The sequence below is a fragment of the Carya illinoinensis genome, chromosome 4 (assembly GCF_018687715.1).
Source record: "Carya illinoinensis cultivar Pawnee chromosome 4, C.illinoinensisPawnee_v1, whole genome shotgun sequence".
In the NCBI taxonomy this organism is placed as follows: domain Eukaryota; kingdom Viridiplantae; phylum Streptophyta; class Magnoliopsida; order Fagales; family Juglandaceae; genus Carya; species Carya illinoinensis.
In genome coordinates, this window is record NC_056755.1 from 42963982 (window position 1) to 42985083 (window position 21102).

General features: G+C 33.4%; 2 protein-coding genes across 2 annotated transcripts; one reads left to right on the forward strand and one right to left on the reverse strand.

Moving 5' to 3' along the window:
• Window positions 1-300: 300 nt before the first annotated feature.
• On the reverse strand, window positions 301-1107 carry LOC122308093 (ethylene-responsive transcription factor ERF098-like). The gene has a single exon (XM_043121265.1). It carries the CDS (start codon window positions 1041-1043, stop codon window positions 576-578), a length of 468 nt encoding a protein of 155 aa, XP_042977199.1. The 5' UTR covers window positions 1044-1107; the 3' UTR covers window positions 301-575.
• A 13275-nt stretch (window positions 1108-14382) lies between these two features.
• On the forward strand, window positions 14383-15548 carry LOC122306897 (ethylene-response factor C3-like). Its single transcript, XM_043119454.1, has one exon. The coding sequence runs from the start codon at window positions 14437-14439 to the stop codon at window positions 15304-15306; it is 870 nt and encodes a 289-aa protein (XP_042975388.1). The 5' UTR covers window positions 14383-14436; the 3' UTR covers window positions 15307-15548.
• Window positions 15549-21102: the final 5554 nt, after the last annotated feature.

The window sequence follows — 21102 nt, forward strand, 5'->3', positions numbered from 1 at the left end:
AGAATGATCAAGATAATGAGGATACAAATAAAATATAGAAAAGAAGAGGAAGAAGAACACTGGTCAAAGCCCTTTGCTCCAAGCCTCCACATGAGTCCAACCATGTGGCAATATTTTGTCGGGATTGGTTAACCAAAATTAAATAATCTCATCTCATCTTATCATTATAACTTTTTTTACATTTCTATATAAAATATAATAAACAATTTAATTTTTTCAAATCCTAATATAAAACTAATATTAAAAAATTTTATTATAATAATATTTTATTTATTATTATTTAAAACATCTCATCTTATCTTATTTAAACTGTGTAACCAAACAGAGCCGAGACTAATTCTTCGAGAATATACACTCGCCATGATCATAAGCTATAGGGGAGAATGAATATTCTAGCATTTTCTTTTGCATTTAAAAAAAAGTCCAAAAAAAAAAAAAAAAAAGAAAAACCGACAAAGCAATTAAATAAAAATAATACAAGATCATGAGCATGACCATCATTTTAATTTCATGTCCCAACTCAATTAATTAATCAACTTAATATAATTAATCATATTTTTTTATTTTGATGCGCATCAGATCACGTCGTTGCCTTTTCCTCGCGTATCCTTCTGGGTTTCAAGAAGCTCCTCCAATAAAGTATTGTCCAAATACTCCAACTCTATAACTTCTCCTTGTTGTCCGGCAGTACCCTTTGGTTCTTCATTCTTGCGTATATCAGTTGAGGACGAAGTCAATGAAGAAGAAGAGCTTGATGGCCAAGAAGAGCTCGGACTTTGATGGTATTGATGGTCATTTGGGAAGTTGAGAATGGCTAAATGACCCCGGAAAGCATAAGCAGCTCGGTCATATGCTCGTGCGGCTTCTTCTGCTGTGTCAAATGTTCCTAGCCATAAGCGTGCCCCATTTCTTGACGGGTCACGTATCTCCGCTGCAAACTTACCCCATGGCCGCCTTCGAATCCCCCTGTACCGAGTGTCTCTTCCCTTTTCTTCATGATTCCCTGCTACTGTCTTCCCCTCCATGTTGTGTTTTACATGCATTGGAAGTTAAGACGAAGTTTTTAACGTCTTATAATATATTTGGATGTCAATGAATGTGCATTTGCCGGGAAACTTCCTCAATGCGTGTAGAACAAGATTTCGATTTCCTTTGAATTGCTTTAGAAAATTATAGTATGACCGGTAAAATTATAGTATGACAGTAGTACTTGTCATACTATAATTTTCTAAGGTACATGCATTCAAGTTGGATTTATCTTAGGTGTAGATAGGTGATCGATATACTGGTTTTCAGATATCGCATGTTTTCCGTGAAAGCAACAAAGTTGCTTTCTTAGCACGAGATGGTGAGGCAGAACAAATAAAATTTATGAAGAAGAAGACTAACACTTGAGAAAATAGGACTCCCCGCCTCTTTAAGAGTTAATTGTTTGTTTTTGTGCGGGAGGTTGTAGTTCGTTTTTAGTTTTGGTTTATCTGAGGTTGGTATTTGTTTTTGTCTGTTTGTAGACTTAGTTCATGGGCTGCATTTTCTTGTTTGCTTTATCTATTTAACCCATGTGTTTTTTGTTTGTCTTCACGGTATTCATTCACCATAAATAAATGTTATTTTAATAAACGGATATTACTCTTGGACATGTGACCCCATCTCTTTTAAAATATATATATATATATATATATAAGCCCTCCAATTAAAATAGACTCGTTTAAAAGTTGACACATCTATTTAATTTCGTAAGGCAAATCTATTTTAAAAGGAAAATGATAAACTCACGTTTGGATTTAGAAAGTATTTTATTTCATCTCATCATTATAATTTTTTTAAAATTTTCATAAAAAATATAATAAACAATTCAACTTTTTCAAATTTCAAATATTTAATATTTTTAAATCATAAAATAATAATAATATTAAAAAAATAATATTGTAATAATATTTTATTTAACTTTCATCTTTAATATAAAACTATCTCATCTCATCTCATCTCTGAATCCAAATTCTCATCTAAAACCATCTACCCATTTTTCTACCAAAATGTACCTATTTGTGTTTGTTTCTTTTTTATGTATTGTGTTTGTTTTTGTATTTTAAAACAATATACCAAAAAAATAAAATGTTTGAAAAAATTTAACACATCTCGATACTTTATATCGGTGGCTTCTCTCGGTGTGAGTAGCACCGTCTTTTCAAAATTATACTTGTAAATTACACCAATCCAATTAAAAGCTGACACATTTATTTTATTTTAATTAATAGATAGAATAAAATAAAATCATCTGGCCTACACGGTCAAACAACTAATTCATAAAATATAATTTAATTAAAAAGCACGTGGTACTAGCCTATCATTCACCCAAGGGTTGCAACAGGCCATCCCAGGATCCTGGCCACTCTCGAGTGGCCAAAGCCACCATGCGTGCACCATAATGAGTTTTTAGCCAACACATTAATAGATCACAGCCGAAGTGGTGGCTGGTCGTGGTGGTTAAAAAGTAGTTCAAGGTTTTGGGGTTTGGATTTTAGTATTTTAGGTTTAGAATGTGGTGAAACTTATTGTAAAATTAGTAAAATCCTTATGTTGCAATTTGAGATTGGAGTAAGTTTTACACCACATCCTATAAGGAGGGCTCTCATTTATTTTATGTTCATTGGAAGTATATATCATTGAAAGCAAATCATTTTATAGACAGAGGTGGGCATGCATTATAAATTTTAAAATTATATATAAAAAAAAAAAGAAAACAGAGTCAATAGTATGCAAGTGCACGGGTAATTCAAGGAATATTCTCTTAGTCCAATCGTCCAAGTGCGTTAATGCAGAGTTTTGAATCGAGTATGTACATCCAGTTTATCATGACTATCTCATAAAATAAAACATAGAGAGAAGAATTGCAAGCAAGAAGGACACGAAGACCCTAAGCATTAAAGTTGCAACACAAAAAAATGCATGCATCATCAAAAGCATATATGAAGTACTCTACAATGACCAAGAAATATATTTAGCAGCAAAAGCAATAATAAAGCATATTACAGCATAAGAGAAGTAGAAAGAAGTAGCAAAAAGAAGAAAGTATTGTTACAAAAAAGCAAGAGATCATATGTGAAATAAATGGTTGCACACAAGGAAATGTCGGGAACTCGATATGTAAAGCACTGTCTAAACCATAATGTCCATAAAGCTGCAAATCATTACTTGTAACTAAATAGGAGATTAAAAGTTAGTTTTTAGAACTTTTTCTTTTCTGCTTTTTGTAATGTATATATATATATATTGCAGTAGTTTTTGTATCATCAAACATATGAGTAAGAATGAGATTTCTCTCTACACTACTTTTTTTTTTATTTTTTTTATTTTTTTTATTTTTTTTTTATTTCAAGTTATGTTCTTATTTTAACATGGTATCAGAGTGAGACATCTCTACTGCTATGTTTCCTTAATTTGCAAACAGACCTCATCTTATAAATTATAATATCTTCCTCTTCTTCTTCTCCTCCTCCTTCCCTTGAGGGTTTAAATAGTCTCTTCTTCCTAATCACAGTGACAATGCTAACACTATGATTGTCTCAGCCCTATTAACTGGTTCAAATTACATTTCTTGAAACAGATCATTTCTGCTTTCCATTTCTATCAAGAACAAATCAGGTTTCCTGGATGGCAACATCACCACTCCTGATTTGTCAAACCCTTCCTATGTTTCATGGCTAAAATGCAACAACATCCTCTTTGCATGGATCCTAAATTTTGTTTCAAAAGATATTGCATCTAATGTATTTTTCACGACTTCAGCTAAACAAGTTTAGGATAAACTTAAAGAAAAATTTGCTCAACCGGATGAAACTTGAATTTATCATCTCCAACACAAGTTTAGTGGCATTGTTCAAGGACATCTCTCTGTAAGTTATTACTTTACATATCTTAATGCTATTTGGGAAGAGTTACATAGTTATAGACCTCTTCCTTGTTGTTCTTGTGGAAAGTGTACCTATGATGCCTTGAAAAATGTTGGTGAGGTTCAACAAGAATATTATGTCTTTAAGTTTTAATGGGCTTAAATGATAGCTATGATTATGTAAGAGGAAAAATCATTTTACTAAGTCCTTTGCCTTCATTGGACAAAACATTTTCACTAATTTTGCAAGAAGAAAGACAAAGGCAAGCAAAGAATATAGCCTTGCCCATCTCAAAACCCTCTGCCCTTCTTGCCTAGCAAAACTTTCCAAAAAAAAAAAGAAAAGATTAGACCTGGTTTGTCACCATTGCAGTAAATTGGGACATATAAAAGATAAGTGCTATAAGGTAGTAGACTTCCTACCAAACTTTAAGTTTACCAAAACCAAGTTCGGAAATATCTCTGCTGCTTCATATTTTGCAAATCAAGTTACTGGACATATTACCACCTCACACCTAAGGAAGTACCTACCCACGTGCCTCTCAACTAAACCTCTATCAAGCACAAGCACAACACCTCATGAATCTTGTCAATACTCAATTTCCTTAGATGAACTTGAGACAAACCAAGCTAATTTTACCCACACCTACTCCTGCCAAACCAAACACTTCTGAAACGAGCTCCTCGACCACACTTTACACAAATTTAGCAAGTAATCATCACTGCCTCTCCGCTCTCTTTCCATACATGTTGATCAATTTCATCTTAGTACTATGAATCACTGCAAACACAGTTCATCTTTCCAGCATAAGCACTCTGATATTTATAACACACCATGGATCATGGACATAGGAGCCACTGATCACATGGTGTGCTCCACCTCCTTCTTTGACAATCCCTCTTCTTGCATATAAGCTTTTGTGCAACTCCCAAATAGCTCAACGGCTCAAATCACACACATAGGTACTGTTAAGCTATCAAATTCATTGTCACTAACTGATATCTTATGTGAACCCTCATTCACTTTCAACCTCATCTCAGTTAAAGCTCACTCAAAAACCAAATACATGTATATTTTTCTTAAGAGATCTCTGCTTCATTCAGGTCCTCTCTTCATAAATAACGATTGGACTTGCTAAGGTTCATGTTGGCCGCTATTATCTACTACCTCCATCTCATGACAGCAACATCAGCCCTTTCTTTAGCTCTTTCCATTCAAGCTCGAGTCAACCAAGTAGCTATACAACAGGATTTTGACCTATGATACTTTAGATTATGACACTTATCTTCATAAAGAATGAATTTAATTCATTCTCTTGTTCCCAATGTAAAGTCCAAGAACCTATCTCATTGTAAAATCTGTCATTTGGCCAAGCAAAAACATCTTCCTTTTCTTTCACGTGTATCCACTAGTTCATTTCCTTTTGACTTAATCCATTGTGATTTATGAGGCTCATATTCTTAAGCATCAATTCAAGGTTTTCATTATTTTGTAATCATATTGGATAATTATTCAAAAGTCACTTGGGTTTTTTTTTTAATGAAACTAAAACCAGACAAAAAGGCTATCCTGCAATCATCCTTTTAGCTCATACATACTCAATTCAATAGTAAAGTTAAGAAAATTAGAACTGACAATGATCTTGAATTTGACATGGCTGATTTTTGTAAAGACCATGGCATCATTCACCAAAAATCATATTTGTATACTCCTCAACAGAATGGTGTTGTCGAGAGGAAACACCAACACCTCTTGAATGTTGTTAGAGCACTCCTCTTTCAAGCTAGATTACCTACTCCTTTTTGGGGATATGCCATTTTAACTACAGCATACATCATCAATAGTATCCCTACATCCTTCCTCTCTAACAAGACTCCCTATGAAAGGTTTTTTTTCATCACCACCCTCCTATGCTCATCTTCGAGTCTTTGGCTGCCTAAGTGATGCTAGCACTCCTAACCACCACAGAACCAAGTTTGAACCTTGAACCAAGCCTTGCATTTTCCTAGGATACCCTGCAAACATCAAAGGTACAAGCTCTATGACATAGAGACTTATTCCACCTTTATTTCTAGGAATGTAATGTTCCATGAATCTTTATTTCCATTCCACTCCTTCACCTCCACTCCCTCCTCTCATTCCTTTTTAGACATTCACTCCTCATTCCCTCAAAATTTGGTTTTACCTCCTCCACCACAGCTACTTTCCACCTCCACTTGATGAGCTACAATCTAACACATCCAATTTCACTCTACAATTTGAACCACCTCCTCTTGAAACACCTCTGCCTACTACCTCTTTTGATCCACCTCTTCTTTCACCTCCTCTTGATGAGCTACATGCCACCTCATCTTCTGATCCAACTCCTCGAAGGTCCATCGGAGATAGGCATCAACATGTCTATCTCCAACAATACCATTACCAGATAACAAAACCTCTACCTTTCAATGCATCCTCTCCATCCTCCACACTTCGTTCACTCAATCATCACCTTACCTACAAACACATCTCCCCATCTCACCAATCCTTTTTTATTTCACTCTCCCTATTCTCTGAACCTAACTCCTATAGTGAAACTGTGAAATTTAAACATTGGCAAGACGCCATGCAAGTTGAACTCATTGAATGCAAGTTGAACTCATTACTTTAGAGGAAAATAACACTTGAACTGTTACCTCCCTCCTCCCAACAAAATTGCCAATGGTTGTAAATATGTCTACAAAGTGAAGCTCAAATCTGGTGGTTCTTTTAAAAGACACAAAGCTAGACTTGTAGCCAATGTGTATACTCAAATAGAAGATTTTGATTTCCAAGAAACATTCAGTCTAGTGGCTAAACTCACCACATTTCGTGTCTTCCTTGTCTCAGCATCTATTCACAACTGGTTCTTATCTTAAATGGATGGTCATAATGCCTTTTTACATGGGGATCTCAATGAGGAGATTTATATGAAGATGCCACTAGGATATCACATTCACAAAGAGCAGATTGAGGGGGAGAAATTAGTATGCAAACTAAATGAGTCCCTCTATGAACTTTAACAAGCATCAAGGCAATGGTTTTCGAAGTTTTCTAACTCACTCACTTCTATTGGATTTAAGCAATCTAAATCTGACTATTCTTTATTCACTAAAGTTAGTCAAAAAGAGTTCACGACATTCCTAGTATATGTGGATGATATCATAATGGGAAGTAATCCTTAAGATGAAATTGATTCACTCAAAGCTTACATTCACAGCAAGTTCAAACTCAAAGACCTTGAACCCCTAAAATATTTCCTTATCCCAAAGGTTGCAAGGTCATCTTTTGGAATCAATATCTGTCAAAGAAAGTATACCAGGCTATAAAAGACTCATTAGAAGACTCATTGACTTAATAATTACCAGGCTAGACACCACTTATGTTGTGAATGTTCTAAGCCAATTTATGGACAAGTCTTCACAAACTCATATGCACTCAGCTTATAGAGTTCTTAGATATCTCAAAGGATCCATAGGCTAGAGCATTTCTTGTCATCAAGATCATCTTTACACTCAAATGCATATAGTGACTCTGATTGGGCCATTTGTCTCGAGACCAGGAGATCTGTCACAGGTTTTAGTATGTTCATTGGAGACTCATTGATAAGTTGGAAATCAAATAAATAAGTAACTGTATCTAGTTCTTTAGCTAAGGCAAAATATAAGGCATTAGCTTCCACAAGTTGTGAAATCGTGTGGTTTCTTGGTCTGTTAAGAGAATTCAATATCAATCATGAACAATCTGCTCACTTATTCTGTGATAACCAAGCAGCTATCCAGATCACAAGGAACCCCATCTTCCATGAAAGGACTAAACACATAGAGTTGGACTGCCATTTTGTTTGAGAAAAGTTCCTAGCTGGAGTGATCACTCATATCCACATTGTCTTAAGGTTCTAATTGGCAGACATTTTCACTAAAGTTTTATTAGCTTCTACCTTTTAATTTATATCATCTAAGATGGGAATTCTAAATATCTATGCTCATCTTGAGAAGGAGTCTCACGAAATAAAACATAAAGAGAATGATTGTAAGCAAGAAGGACACGAGGACACTGAGCATCAAAGCTGCAACACACAAAGAAATGCGGCAGCATCAAAAGTAGATATGAAGTACTCTACAATGACCAAGAAATACATGCAGCAACAAAAGAAAAAATAAAGCATATTGCAGTAGAAGATAAATAGAGAGCAGCTGCAAAAAGAAGAAAGTATTGTCACAGAAAAGTAAGAAATCATATGTGAAATACATGGTTGCACACAATAAAATGTCAGGAACTTGATATGTAAAGCATTGTCTAAACCATATTGTCCATAAAGCTGCAGATCATTACTTGTAACTAAATAGGAGATTAAAAGCTAGTTTTTAGAACTTTTTATTTTCTACTTTTTGTAATGTAAATATAGTAGTAGTTTTTGTATCATTAAGCAGATGAATGAGAATGAGATTTCTCTTTACATTACTTGTTCATTTCAAGTTTTGTGTGGATGAAAGATGCGAGGGAGTTTCGATCTCTTGACAGCAGGCATGAAGAGGCTTAACAATGATCATTAGTGGGCTAAAGTGTCGTCAAGGAGTCACGCCACATTAATAGCGCCGCTCCCCAGACTCTATGCCATATTTACCTCAGGAGCCACGCAGTATTAAATGATTTTGACTAGGCAAATAGTTGAAGTACAGAAGCTCCTTAAGGCAAGGTATAGGTTGTCTCTACTAAAAAACCTAGTATAAAAGTCGACCCTAAGTACAAAGAACTCTTTCTGATTTGGCTAAACTCTCGCACAAACTATTAAGGAGATATATTGATTTAAACATCAGAGACTCCCTGACCTCCACCAAGGCCTCTCTCCCTCTGTGTTTTTTTAAGTATATAGGTAAGAGGACCAAGATTCAAGTTGCTGGAAGCTAGTCCAAAAGTGTGCAAAATACGATGTGATTTTATAGCACTAATTGTAATTTGATAATAATATAAGGCTTTGCTAGACGCAGTCGGCATGCAGTCGGCTGTACGGAATAAATTAAAAAAATATAAAAATATTTTTTTTTTCATGGTTGTACAGAATGAATAAAAAAAGTTATAAAAATAATTTTTTTTTTATATAGGTCCTATATTAATTCATTTTTTTCAAAATGACTCTACACCGACTGTATTTGCCGACTGCACAAATCATTTCTCATAATATAATGGTATAGTTCACGATGACGTGATGTCATATATAAGACTAAAGCTTTATAATTTGGAAATATTTAGCATAAAGATAAAAATTAGATACAGATCATGTGTCTAGAGCCACGTGTTGGGATATCATGTGATAGATCTGCATGGATTAATAGGATAATATGACTACTTTAATGATTTAATTATTTAATTATTTGTCATTTTATTATAAATTAAAGTGAGAGTTACTTTGACAGGGTAATTAAGTGGAGATTTCCCTTAAAAACTTTTTCAATAAAAATACAAGCAAATTAATTGTTTAATTTATTTTATAAACGTATATAAGAAAAATGTCCAATATTCCATTAAAACTGATTTCATTTATAAACTTCATTTACAAACAAAATTAATTAATTAATTAATTAAAGCAGAGAAATCCCAATTTAATACTTGATTTATGTATTAATATATGCGTTTTTGTCGCATCCGATCGAACCGTCAAGCTGATCAGAATTGATCATGATCAGCCGCGCGTACTCATTGACTTTGTTAATATACATATATATTATATTTGAATGTGTCTATTGCACATTAATGCTCTCCACTTGAACCATATTCTTAAACCAGCTTGATCAAAGATTCAAAAATGACGGCTTAATTCATGAGCATGCATGGTACTTCTTTCTGCGCGTGGCTTGCTAATAATTCATTTATAGAAGTATTTTTATTCTTATAGCTCTGTGATATTTTGTATCTATAAGTCATAACCCAAGTCTAATTAATTCCTAATTTTCTCCAAACAAGTGAAAAAAAAGTACCAATATTAGATATTAAACATAAAATAATGTACCGCTGTAATTAATTTAGATTGGACACGTGCAGATTATGGTGCATGGGTGCATGAGAATCTTAACCTTTTGACTTGGCTTAAAATTAAGATAATTAACATGATTTTAAGGCTCGATCGATATGTTCTTTTGTTTCCTAATCGAGCATGTTTAATATTGAATAAACTAAAATAATATAGTATATAATTGTACGTCTAATAATGGAGGATCATCCTCATTATCAATATATAAAATACATCTAGATAGTTTATCTAAAGATATATAATTAAAAATTTGATTAATTACTATCATTGCGCAATTGAACGTGCGCATCGATTTTAAGGGAACGTATACGACCTGCCTACCCCTGATCGAGTATGCTACAATCTCGAGCAAATCCCATCAGAGAAGCCCACTAAGTAGTAGCCATTTTTATAAAATTAAAAAAAAAAAATCAAGATACTTATAACCAAAACTGGGAAATAAAGGTCACAATGCAAAGATCTTTCCCATATATACATATTCTATGTTTGTTAGGAGGCAACTTGTCTGTGTATATATATATATATATATATGTTTAATTGAGGTGGTTGATGATGGATGCTTATGCCCACAGAATTGACTACTTCAATGATAATGAACTCTATGGACTGAATTAGCTGGTTAATGGTCGATCAGGGAATTAGCAAATCATTCCTTTTTTTTTTTTTTTTTTTTTTTGCTTTTTTTAATGGATAAAGATGGAATACTAGCATTTGACCCATCACTTTATAACTAACCAAATGTGTATATATATATATATATATATATATATTAGTATGACGTTTATATAATATATATATGGGCGGTAATTATTAATATTAGGTTCCAAAAAGCTTTACTAAATTGGATGACGCATGTAAGTTTGTCTTCATCTCCCTTTTTCAATCTCTCTCTCTCTCTCTCTCTCTCTCTCTCTCTCTCTCTCTCTCTCTCTCAATAAGATCAAGCAGAATATAAGCTATAAAGTAACTTTAACACGAGATCATACATGCACGCACTTGCATTAATATTAATGTTTAAGCCACACATGGGGTATTGATTTTTATAAAATTCAAGTAAATTAATGAATTAATAGATCAGCCATTTTGTTTTTGTTTTGGCTTATAAATATATAAGTTAATGATTCCCGGTATATATCTTATAAAGCATAAACCAAAAACAAAACACAACTGATCATGATGAACAACTCCGTCGATATGATCCCTATCATCGATCGATCGATGAATATATGTGGACAAAAACGAACAATCACAATTTGGCAGGACACATTAAATGTCTGCATGCGCGCAATATTTTAATTAATTTTGATGTGAAAAGTACTAGAAATTAATGGATCTAAACCTACCTCCTCCTCCTCCATGCACCTAATTTCTACGCCAATATCGATCGTCTATCTGAGGAGTACGAACGGATGCATGCACCATGCTCCAAAGGGTTCTATTCCACGGTCCCATATGGCCAAAGAAAAAGCTGGAAAACGAAAACTTCCTTGAGTGACATCACAAACATGGCGCAAGTTGCTCGATCGTCGTGACCACCAAATTATTAATTAAACCAATCGATCGATAGAGAAATGAAAATTGTATAGAAAGGCACGTGAATTTCTTTCATTCACACGCAAGATATATATTAATTGATCATATCCTCCATGATCTAATTATATTGTCTAGAGTTGCTAATTGATGAACAATTTAGCTAGCTAGCTTGGATAATTCCATCATATATAGCCAATAACAAGTTAAGACCCGTGAATGAATAAACACTACAAGAAAAACAGATTTTTGTGACTAATTTATTGTAACGAAAAGACTATTAACAACCAAAATTGGTTGTTAATAATCTTTTCGTTGCAATAAATTGATCGCAAAAATCTATTTTTCTTATAGTGAAAGTTTGTGCAATGATGCCTTGCATGCACCACTGAATAGTATCATCCACATAGCAAGTATGCAGCATGTCTTGTAAGTAAGTGAGCTGATTTATTTTCTTAATGATCTACATAAGCTACTTCGTATTTTACAAATCTGCTTTAATTTTAAGAAGGTTAATTTTGTTCTTTATGTGTGTGTGTATATATATATATATATATATGCCTGATGCTCTAGAGCTAGCGTGGATTTAAAAAAAAAAAAAAAAGTTGACAAGCCCTTACAATATTTTACATGTTTATCTAAAATGAAAATGGCGCCGATGTTGACTGTCAATTACCCCGTGACGTCGGCGGATTTATGGTTAGAGCTTGAAAATCACTGTGACGTAGGGTTTGGTCTAAAAATTGTGGCTAGGAACCAGCCATTTGTGGGTCCTTGTAATTTGTATGAGAGAGAGAGAGAGAGGAATCATCGGAAATGTCCATGTACCATGAATCGTTATGACCTTGAGACTATTTCATGACCACAAGGCGTTTAAATCTGGTCAAGATTTAAATGCCTTGTGGCCGAGGCTATAGATTTGTTGGACCCACACGTGCAACTAATCAACTGTTCACTCACTTGAGTGTAGTCGAGTAACCTTTGGTTTTTTCTTCTGTTTTCTTAGGTTATATAGAATGAATTTTCTATTAATTAACAGCACGATTAGGTGGAAAATTCTTTTCAATACTTGGTGGGTGGTGTAATTGTGATGATATACACGTCATGCACAATACAAGTGGTATATATAATGGTAGGTGCATACAAAAGATACCTTCGATTTACATTAACAACAAGCATCTCTTCTCACTAAACTTTAAAGATATCGAAATGAAATTCAAAACTCTTAATCTATAATCATTAAGCATAAAATATAGAGTATTTTGACCATTTTACAAGTCATCGCATCTTATTCATTTGTGAGTCTTGACTCTGAAAGTTTTTTATTCGAGATGTGATTTTGAAAATCAACCAATTGATAAATAAGTAACCGGCCTAGATAATTTGTCAAAATTCAAAACTCTTAATCTATAATCATTAAGTATAAAATATAGAGTATTTTGACCATTTTACAAGTCATCACATCTTATTCATTTGTAAGTCCTGACTCAAAAAGCTTTTTTACTCGAGATGTGATTTCGAAAATCAACCAATTAATAAATTAATAGCCTAGATGACTGGTCAAAATAATACATACTATGATCCATTGCTTTAGATGAGATGACTGTGAGATAGAAAAAGACGTTGAGGATTGCTAAGAAAGTAGCACATGTTTGATTGTGAGTCGTGACATTTTAATAAAGGTCCAGATGCAGGCCCCCTTGTTTGAGCTGTTTGGAATTCCAAACAACTTTTGGATAGAAAGAGAAGTTTGAATCTGGAAAGTCCTCCTAAGGGAATGGACTTTCGAGCAAATTACTAAAATATAATGTGATCATCGATGGAGACAAATTAAAACATCTCCGTTCCAGGACCACCTCCAAACTTCCACAAAACAAGATTCAATTCAAGTTTATTCAGGCCATTCAAAAATAAATGTATTCTTTGCCCTACTTCTAGAAATAAGTTTCATTGACCCGTAACCATGAGAAGATGACTATAATCAGATATAAGTGTTTCTGCATGTCATAAACGTGAAACAATGCCTCAGAATCACTTTCGGGTCATCTTGATATATAAAGTTTTTTCATGGCAGAATATGCCTCATGGCCTTCCAATTATTCTCCACAGAAAGATCATCTAGGTCCATCCATAGGGAGAACATGCATGAATCTAATTAATAATTTTCTTTTCCCTTATATCTCTGTTTGCTGATCAAGAAAATTACAAAGCTAGTCTAAACATTAGTTTCTTTGAGGCTTGACGATTTTAGTACAATAAAATTTAAAAAGGGTGCTCGATCCTTAGTAGGTTCATATCTTAGTATAACTGGATAGATCACTCTTTCCAGATTCTATGACATTATAATTAATAATTAACGACGTTATAATTTAAAAGTTTCCTTCCGCGTATGACTTTGAAACTGAGTTATTTTAAAAAATAAAATAATTATTATTATACTAATTGGTTTATTATGATATTAATTGTCATGATTAGGGGGCACGTATCAACTGCACTGACTAAATTAATGTCCTAATAAAAGGACAAAAACCCAATCAGATTCTTGCAACCATTAACATAAACCAAGATTTAGTACCTAAACAATGCCATCACCTGCATCCAAATCCACACACTACTTTTGGACGCCACCCAGCCTTATTGCCAGGAAAAGCACCCACCAAAATAGAACATAGGCGGCAATCTACTTACCATGACAAGCAAAATAGGCCATTTCATGATCGAATAAGACTTCACCTAAATATGCCATTTATTTGGGTCCATCGATCCTCGCTGCCATGCTCATTTGACACACGTGGTTTAATCACTCCCACCCCATTATGTGGACCTAAATAGATATTTTCATTTAAATTATAAATTAGGATACAAGGACAAAGATATTTACATTAAATTAATTAAATTATGATTAGGATCCAAGGACATCATCCTCCTTCTCCAATAATCTTACTCTCAACTTGCTTTAATTTAATGGTTCCTTTTGATTTCATCTTCTTTTTCTCCATTCAAATCCCCTCTTTTCTTTGGGTATATAAAGGGTTAGGTGTTTCAAACCTTTGTCATACCGACACAGTTGCCATAAGACCAACTACAACACCAAGACCACCCCAAAAAAGCATCGAAATATATCTCCAAACCCTGAATTCCACCATGGAATCCTGGTATTTTCAGCCCCCATGTTCAGAATTCTCCCAGGAATGGTCATCACTTAATGAATCCTTCTCATGGGACGAGCTTCTTTTCCACCACAATTCACTTCCCTTCAACCTCAACGACTCCGAAGAAACGCTACTTCTGGATGTCATCGCCAAGGGAGCCAAGGAAACATGGGAAACCAATTCCATAGGTGCTGTCAAGGAAGAGGAAGTCACTTCCATTGCAGAGGAAGAACCTTGCAAGAAAGAGAAGTCCTATAGAGGGGTTCGGAGGCGGCCGTGGGGCAAGTACGCAGCGGAGATAAGAGATTCAACAAGGCATGGCATCAGGGTATGGCTTGGAACATTTGACAGTGCAGAGGCAGCTGCTCTGGCATACGACCAAGCTGCATTTTCAATGAGGGGAACCTTGGCTGTGCTCAATTTTCCAGTGGAAGTGGTCAGGGAGTCACTGCAAGGCATGAAATATGGCTGTGAGGAGGCAGACTGCTCGCCGGTGGTGGCACTGAAGAGGAAGCACTCCATGAGAAGAAAATCTATGGCTAGGAAAAGTAGAGGGAAAGAAGAACCAAGCGCACAAAATGTGGTGGTATTTGAGGACTTGGGAGCTGAATATTTAGAGCAACTTCTGAGCCTGAGCCCATGTGGGAGTAGCTTGAGCCCATCAGAGAGTGCCAGCCTTTAGTGATTCTTTTTTTTTTTCGGTACCTTCATTTTCTTGTTATTCCTTTGTTTGTTCTTTGGTTATATCTCTTCTTCTCCTCTTTCTCCTATCTTCACTTGATGAGCAAAATCAATTTTGTATAGAGTTTAGCCGTTTCAATAATCATTATGGGAGTTAGATCCAAGTCCTAGTTGTCCTACTCAATTCTGTTGTTTGTAAAGTTGAAAAGAGAGTCGTTATCAATTGCAAGATCTTCTTCTCTACCTCTATTATTGCAGTCTAAAGTCTGACATGAAAATCTGTTCATATTTGCTGTTGTTTAAATGTATAGTTCTACTTTGCCTTTGTATTTCACAGCTGGCCAGCTTACATAATTGCCACAAATTGTAATTTTCCAAAATGAATAAGAAAATTGAAAGAAAACAAAAAAAAAATCTCTCAATAACATAAAGTATCTTTTGTTTTTAGGTTTCTTGCCAGAAGTATTTGATATGATAAAAGAAAATGGCATAATCCCTTTAATTTATTGAGCAAACAATTTCAGTTGTTAAGGCATGAACTTGTTGGCTTTTTTGTTTTTTCTTTTTATTTACCATCTGTTCTAATTTTGATATGAGAATAAATATTTTAAATAGTAATAAATAAAATATTATTATAATATTAATTTTGTATTGAAATTTTAAAAAATTAAATTATTTATTATATTTTATATAAAAATTTAAAAAAATTATAATAATAAATTAAAATAAAATAAGATGAAATTTTTTATTTTAATTAACCAGAGATGTCGAACTTGGTTTGTCCTAGGCAGCAACTGTTACCACCCTGCCAACCCAGCATTGTCATTGTCCATAGCCCAATGCTCCGCTTTCACTTCTTTTTCTTAATAACTCAGGCATCTATCCATATTGTTCATCCAAATCCTTGGATTAGACAAAAAGCAGAGTGTCCGACAACAATATCAACCTTCCACATATAGTATGACAGTAAGTCCCACAAACCAAAGTTGGGTAATAATTCAGACACAACCCACTGTGAAGATCATTGATCTGCGTAAAGAAAAAAAAAAATCAGGGAATGTGACATATCAAACTTCCGTACATGTTAATGGCATTAGGCCCCACCAACCCCAACTGGGTAATGTCGGTCTATGAAATTCCCGAGGTATCTGTGTAAAATTATGAAATTATCCATTAATTTTCTTATTTAAATTGATTAAATATTAATATTATAATTATTAAGTAAATCAAATACTCAAAGTAAACAAACAAACAAACTTGCGTAACATAACGATTGATTATGAAAAGAAATTCTTTAAAAAACTCTTTAAAGATAAAATTATACAAACAGTCAAATTCAAGAAAGTCAATTTTATTATTTAAAAATTAATTACTAGTAATCATCAATTATAAAATCTTTATAACTTCACTCTCTTACTTATTGAGAGAAATGTCTTCTATTGCAGTAGCAATTAGATCCTTTAGCAATTTTCAAATATTGTCTTTCCTCCTGAAACTTCAGTTACTAAAATCCAATCAACGATCTTTCAAACTTGGAGCACGATCACATTCAAAAAGAGATTTAAAGAAATATGAAAATTTATTAAAAAACTTTCTCATCAAAATATGTATTAGAAAGTACTCTAGAAAATATATAGATCTAAATCTTTACATATCCTAACCAATAAGATTTCTTAAATAAACAATTTAGAAAGAGTTCCAGTTTCAATAAGATTTTGCTAACGGGACGAGTCTGACACAAGATGTCTCTTGACAGATGGAATAACTGATTTCTATTCAACTTTTATTTTAGATAAGTGTAGATCCTTATAGACTTGAATTTAACATAAATAACTTATATAAATATCCTCTAAGACTTCTATATAAATCCAATATTGTTATAGATAAAGTCAATAAATATTTTACATTTATTTAAAATTACAAACATAATAATAAAATAAACCTTATCATTTTAATCACTTAATTTTATTTAAACTTATCAACTTGGACACCTAATCCTGACCAACAAACTTTTGCATTCACGGTACATAAAACAAGCGTGCATCTAGATTTCTTTATGTCCTCAGGACATTTTTTTTCTTTTAGCATTTTATGTTAATAATACATAAACCAGCCCTAAAACAGAGTCTCAAGTATGTTTTGCCTCAAACCTTGGTTTGTCCAAGCAGGCTGCAGCAAATGTCACCGCCTTGTAGATCCAGCATTGTCATGGCACATACCCCAATACTTACTTTAGGTTTATTTTCTAATAATTCAGGCCATTGAATTGATAATTTGGATTTGTTTAGCATTTGTCAAAAGGTAGACTGTACTGCAACACTATCAACCTTCCAGATATGGTATAGCAGTTGGCCCACAAATATCCAAGTTGGGTAATGGTTCAAACATAATTAACCCTTGTATTTGATCCTTGGATTTGACACAAATCACATCAGACGCTAATGTCCCAAAAATATCAAACTTCCATGTTTGTTATTAGTGGCAGCAGGCACCCACCAACCCAAGTGGGTAATATTTGTCAACACCAAACAGGTTAGCATCCAGATTTATTCGTCCCCACTAACATTAACACAAAATAAGTAAACCAAACCAAAAACAGAGTCTAATTGATCATTTGTCTCTATATTTTATTGCACATATCAAGCTTCAACTCTTACTATTAGGTTTTTATACAATTGATGATAATAATAATAATAATAATGCATCTTAATCTATGTATGTCTTGCTTTATATTACATCGAGTTTTCGATGAATTGTTCATTGTATGTATTGAAGGACTATGATTAAAAAAAGAAAAACAGAGATGAGAAGAACCAGATAGGAACTGTTACCAATGCTGCTATCAAGTAAATATAAAGCATCATATATATAATTTTTTTAGCTTATGTTTCTGTCCATCATATATAACTAGTACTTTTCACTAATCCTTCTTCATGATCATGAGACCACATCCTTCCCTCTGTTGGTTTAATTGTATGGCATCTAATATATGCAAGATTTGAGGGCAGCAGAGGGTGTTGGGGGGCAAGTGCAATGCTAGAGGCTTGCAAATGATTCTCATATATGGGCAGGATGATCGATCCTTGAGAATGATTGTGTGAAAATTGTGGATTTGGTTAACTCATCCTCTCAAGACTCGTCTCCTTTAGGTAATATGGTTAAGGAGATAGGAGTTCTATTGCAAATATTCAATAATTTCAAGGTGATCCATGTGGGTGAAGAAGGAAATGTGGAGGTGCGCATGCAAGTTGGTCATGCCAAACATGTGGTTCATGAGATGCCAAACTCCATTATGTAACTCTCTTTAATTGAATGAAATGGATACTCCAATGAAAAGAAAGAAAAAGAAAAAGAAAACCCACTTAATTTAAACCACACAAGACAAGACAACTAGAAAAGGTCCGTACCATTCGTCGACCATTACAAGCATATATGGTTAATTGGCTTCATTGAGCATTGGAACTTTACTCCATACGAGACCCATATATCACAGCCTTTTGTTTGGTTGCAGGCTATTTCAGCTAAGCCCAACAAAGAAAACTGAAGATGCATGCTTAGGTTTTAGGTGTAAAATTATAATTTATGACCCAAGACCCACATAAAGTAGAAAGGTCCAATTAATATGACGAACAAGCAAAAACTAAAAAGCAACCACGATACCAGTTTCCAGCTAAAGAATTTCAAGTATGCAATTCAAACATCTAAAATAATATAAAGAATGTTACATAGAGTCGTGAAGTGCATAAAAGCTATACAGTTACATTAAAAAAGAGTAAAATTCACTACTAAAAAATTAATTTCTTTTCATTTAGGTCCCATATTTATTTAATTTTTTTTAAAGTACTTACACAGTCACGATTACAACTATCATTTTCGAATAATATATACAGGTCATAGATGATGAACATAATTGAAATGGTGCAGTCGTATCTAAAATCTTGCACAAGATTGTACGAGAATTTACATGTTCCACCGTCTAACTATGGTACTTAAATTTGATATGGGTTTTGAGAAGGCCACGAAAAACATACAAGAATATGTGATATGGCACAATCTTAATGCACATTAAAGACCAGACTGCTTGACAAGCCTCCTCTTGAGTTTGGCTCAATTTATTTATATACATAAAATTATGATCGATTATTAAGTAGTAATACAACTTGTATAAAACTCGGCTTCACTCATATAAAACCCTATAAACATTAATAACTTTGCATTTATATTTTTAGTATTTTCTTTAACTTTACAATAAGATTATCTTAACTACGTATATAAAAAATCAGAAGGCAATTATACTCGTATTACTATATATCATGTTACTTGAATTCATATATATAAATATAAATATTGATATTATATCAAGAATATAAAATATTCACAAAATACTTCTCTTTAATCCAAGGGTTGTGGAGGACATTCTGAAGATAACTCTATGTGTTGGGAATAGTGTAGATAAGAGAGTGTGGGGTTATGAAATGAATGAATTGTTCAATGTTAGAAGCTGTTATAAATTTATTTTAGACCAATAGGGTTCTCAGGAAGTCGAGTCTTCAACCGCAAGTGCTCAAAGAGTGGTTTGGAAACATATTTGAAAAATGGTGGTTCCTAACAAGATAAAAATATTTGCTTGGTGTGCTTATAAGGATGGGTTGCCATCAAAGGCAAATCTATTATTATGTTCCAAATGATGGGATTTGTAGCTTATGTAATGATGGACGAGAATGAATTTATCATGCTTTGGTGAGCTGCAAGCAGCTTCAGAAAACATGGAAAACATTTTTATGGCACTTTTTATTGACAACTCTTTGAATGTCTTTGAGGTGGCTTTTAATTTCTGTAAAGATAAACAATATGATAGCTTGTCTACTTTCTTTGCTTTGGCTTGGGAGTTTTGGTATAGGAGAAATAAATTTATTCTTGAACATTTTGTCATTTCTTCTTACCAAGTTGCTGAACATGCAGTTTCATTATTTAAGAGTTATAAAGTTTCTTATAAGCAATCCAGGATGCAAGTGATCTTTCTTCTAAAATTAAACACAGCTATCATCTTATTTTGGGGAATGGTTTTTTACATGTCTATACAGAAGCTAACATGGCTACTTATTCTCTTGCTTAATATGTGAGAAATGTTGAGAGTATCAATATGCGGTGGGATTGTATTCCGGATTTTTTATCTCAAATATTATGGTTTGATTTATGTTTGTAATCATCCATTGATTAATGAAGATTAAAGTTTTGTTATCAGGAAAAAAAAAATGTATTTACAAAAATATTTGAAAATTGTTTGTTAAGATTTGAAAATAAAGTATATGTAAGATATATAGTATAAATAATCTATTTTGTGAAAATTAAGTTAATCTTCAACAAATTCGAATTAGCTCAAATAATAAATGAGTTGTACATTAGTGAATTAATATAAAATATAACTCGATGATAAACTAAAGCTAAATGAATAGTCGTACCAACTCCATTTGATTATGCCCAAACTCCAATTAATTGTCTAATTTAATTATGATCAAGATCATCATATGATCTCAAACCACCCCAATCAACTTCATGAACTTTAATGGTCCTCTTGCCCAGAGGACTAACACAAGAGGGGGGTGAATTGAGTTGTATTAAAAAAAATAACAATTATAAATCAAATATATAATATAAAATATAAACAAAATATGAAATAACAATAAATATAAAGAGTAAGGGTAAGAGAGAAGCAAACTCAGTATGTTAACGAGGTTCGGCCCCACTGCCTACGTCCTCGCCTCAAGCTACCCCTTGAGGATTCCCAAATTCACTA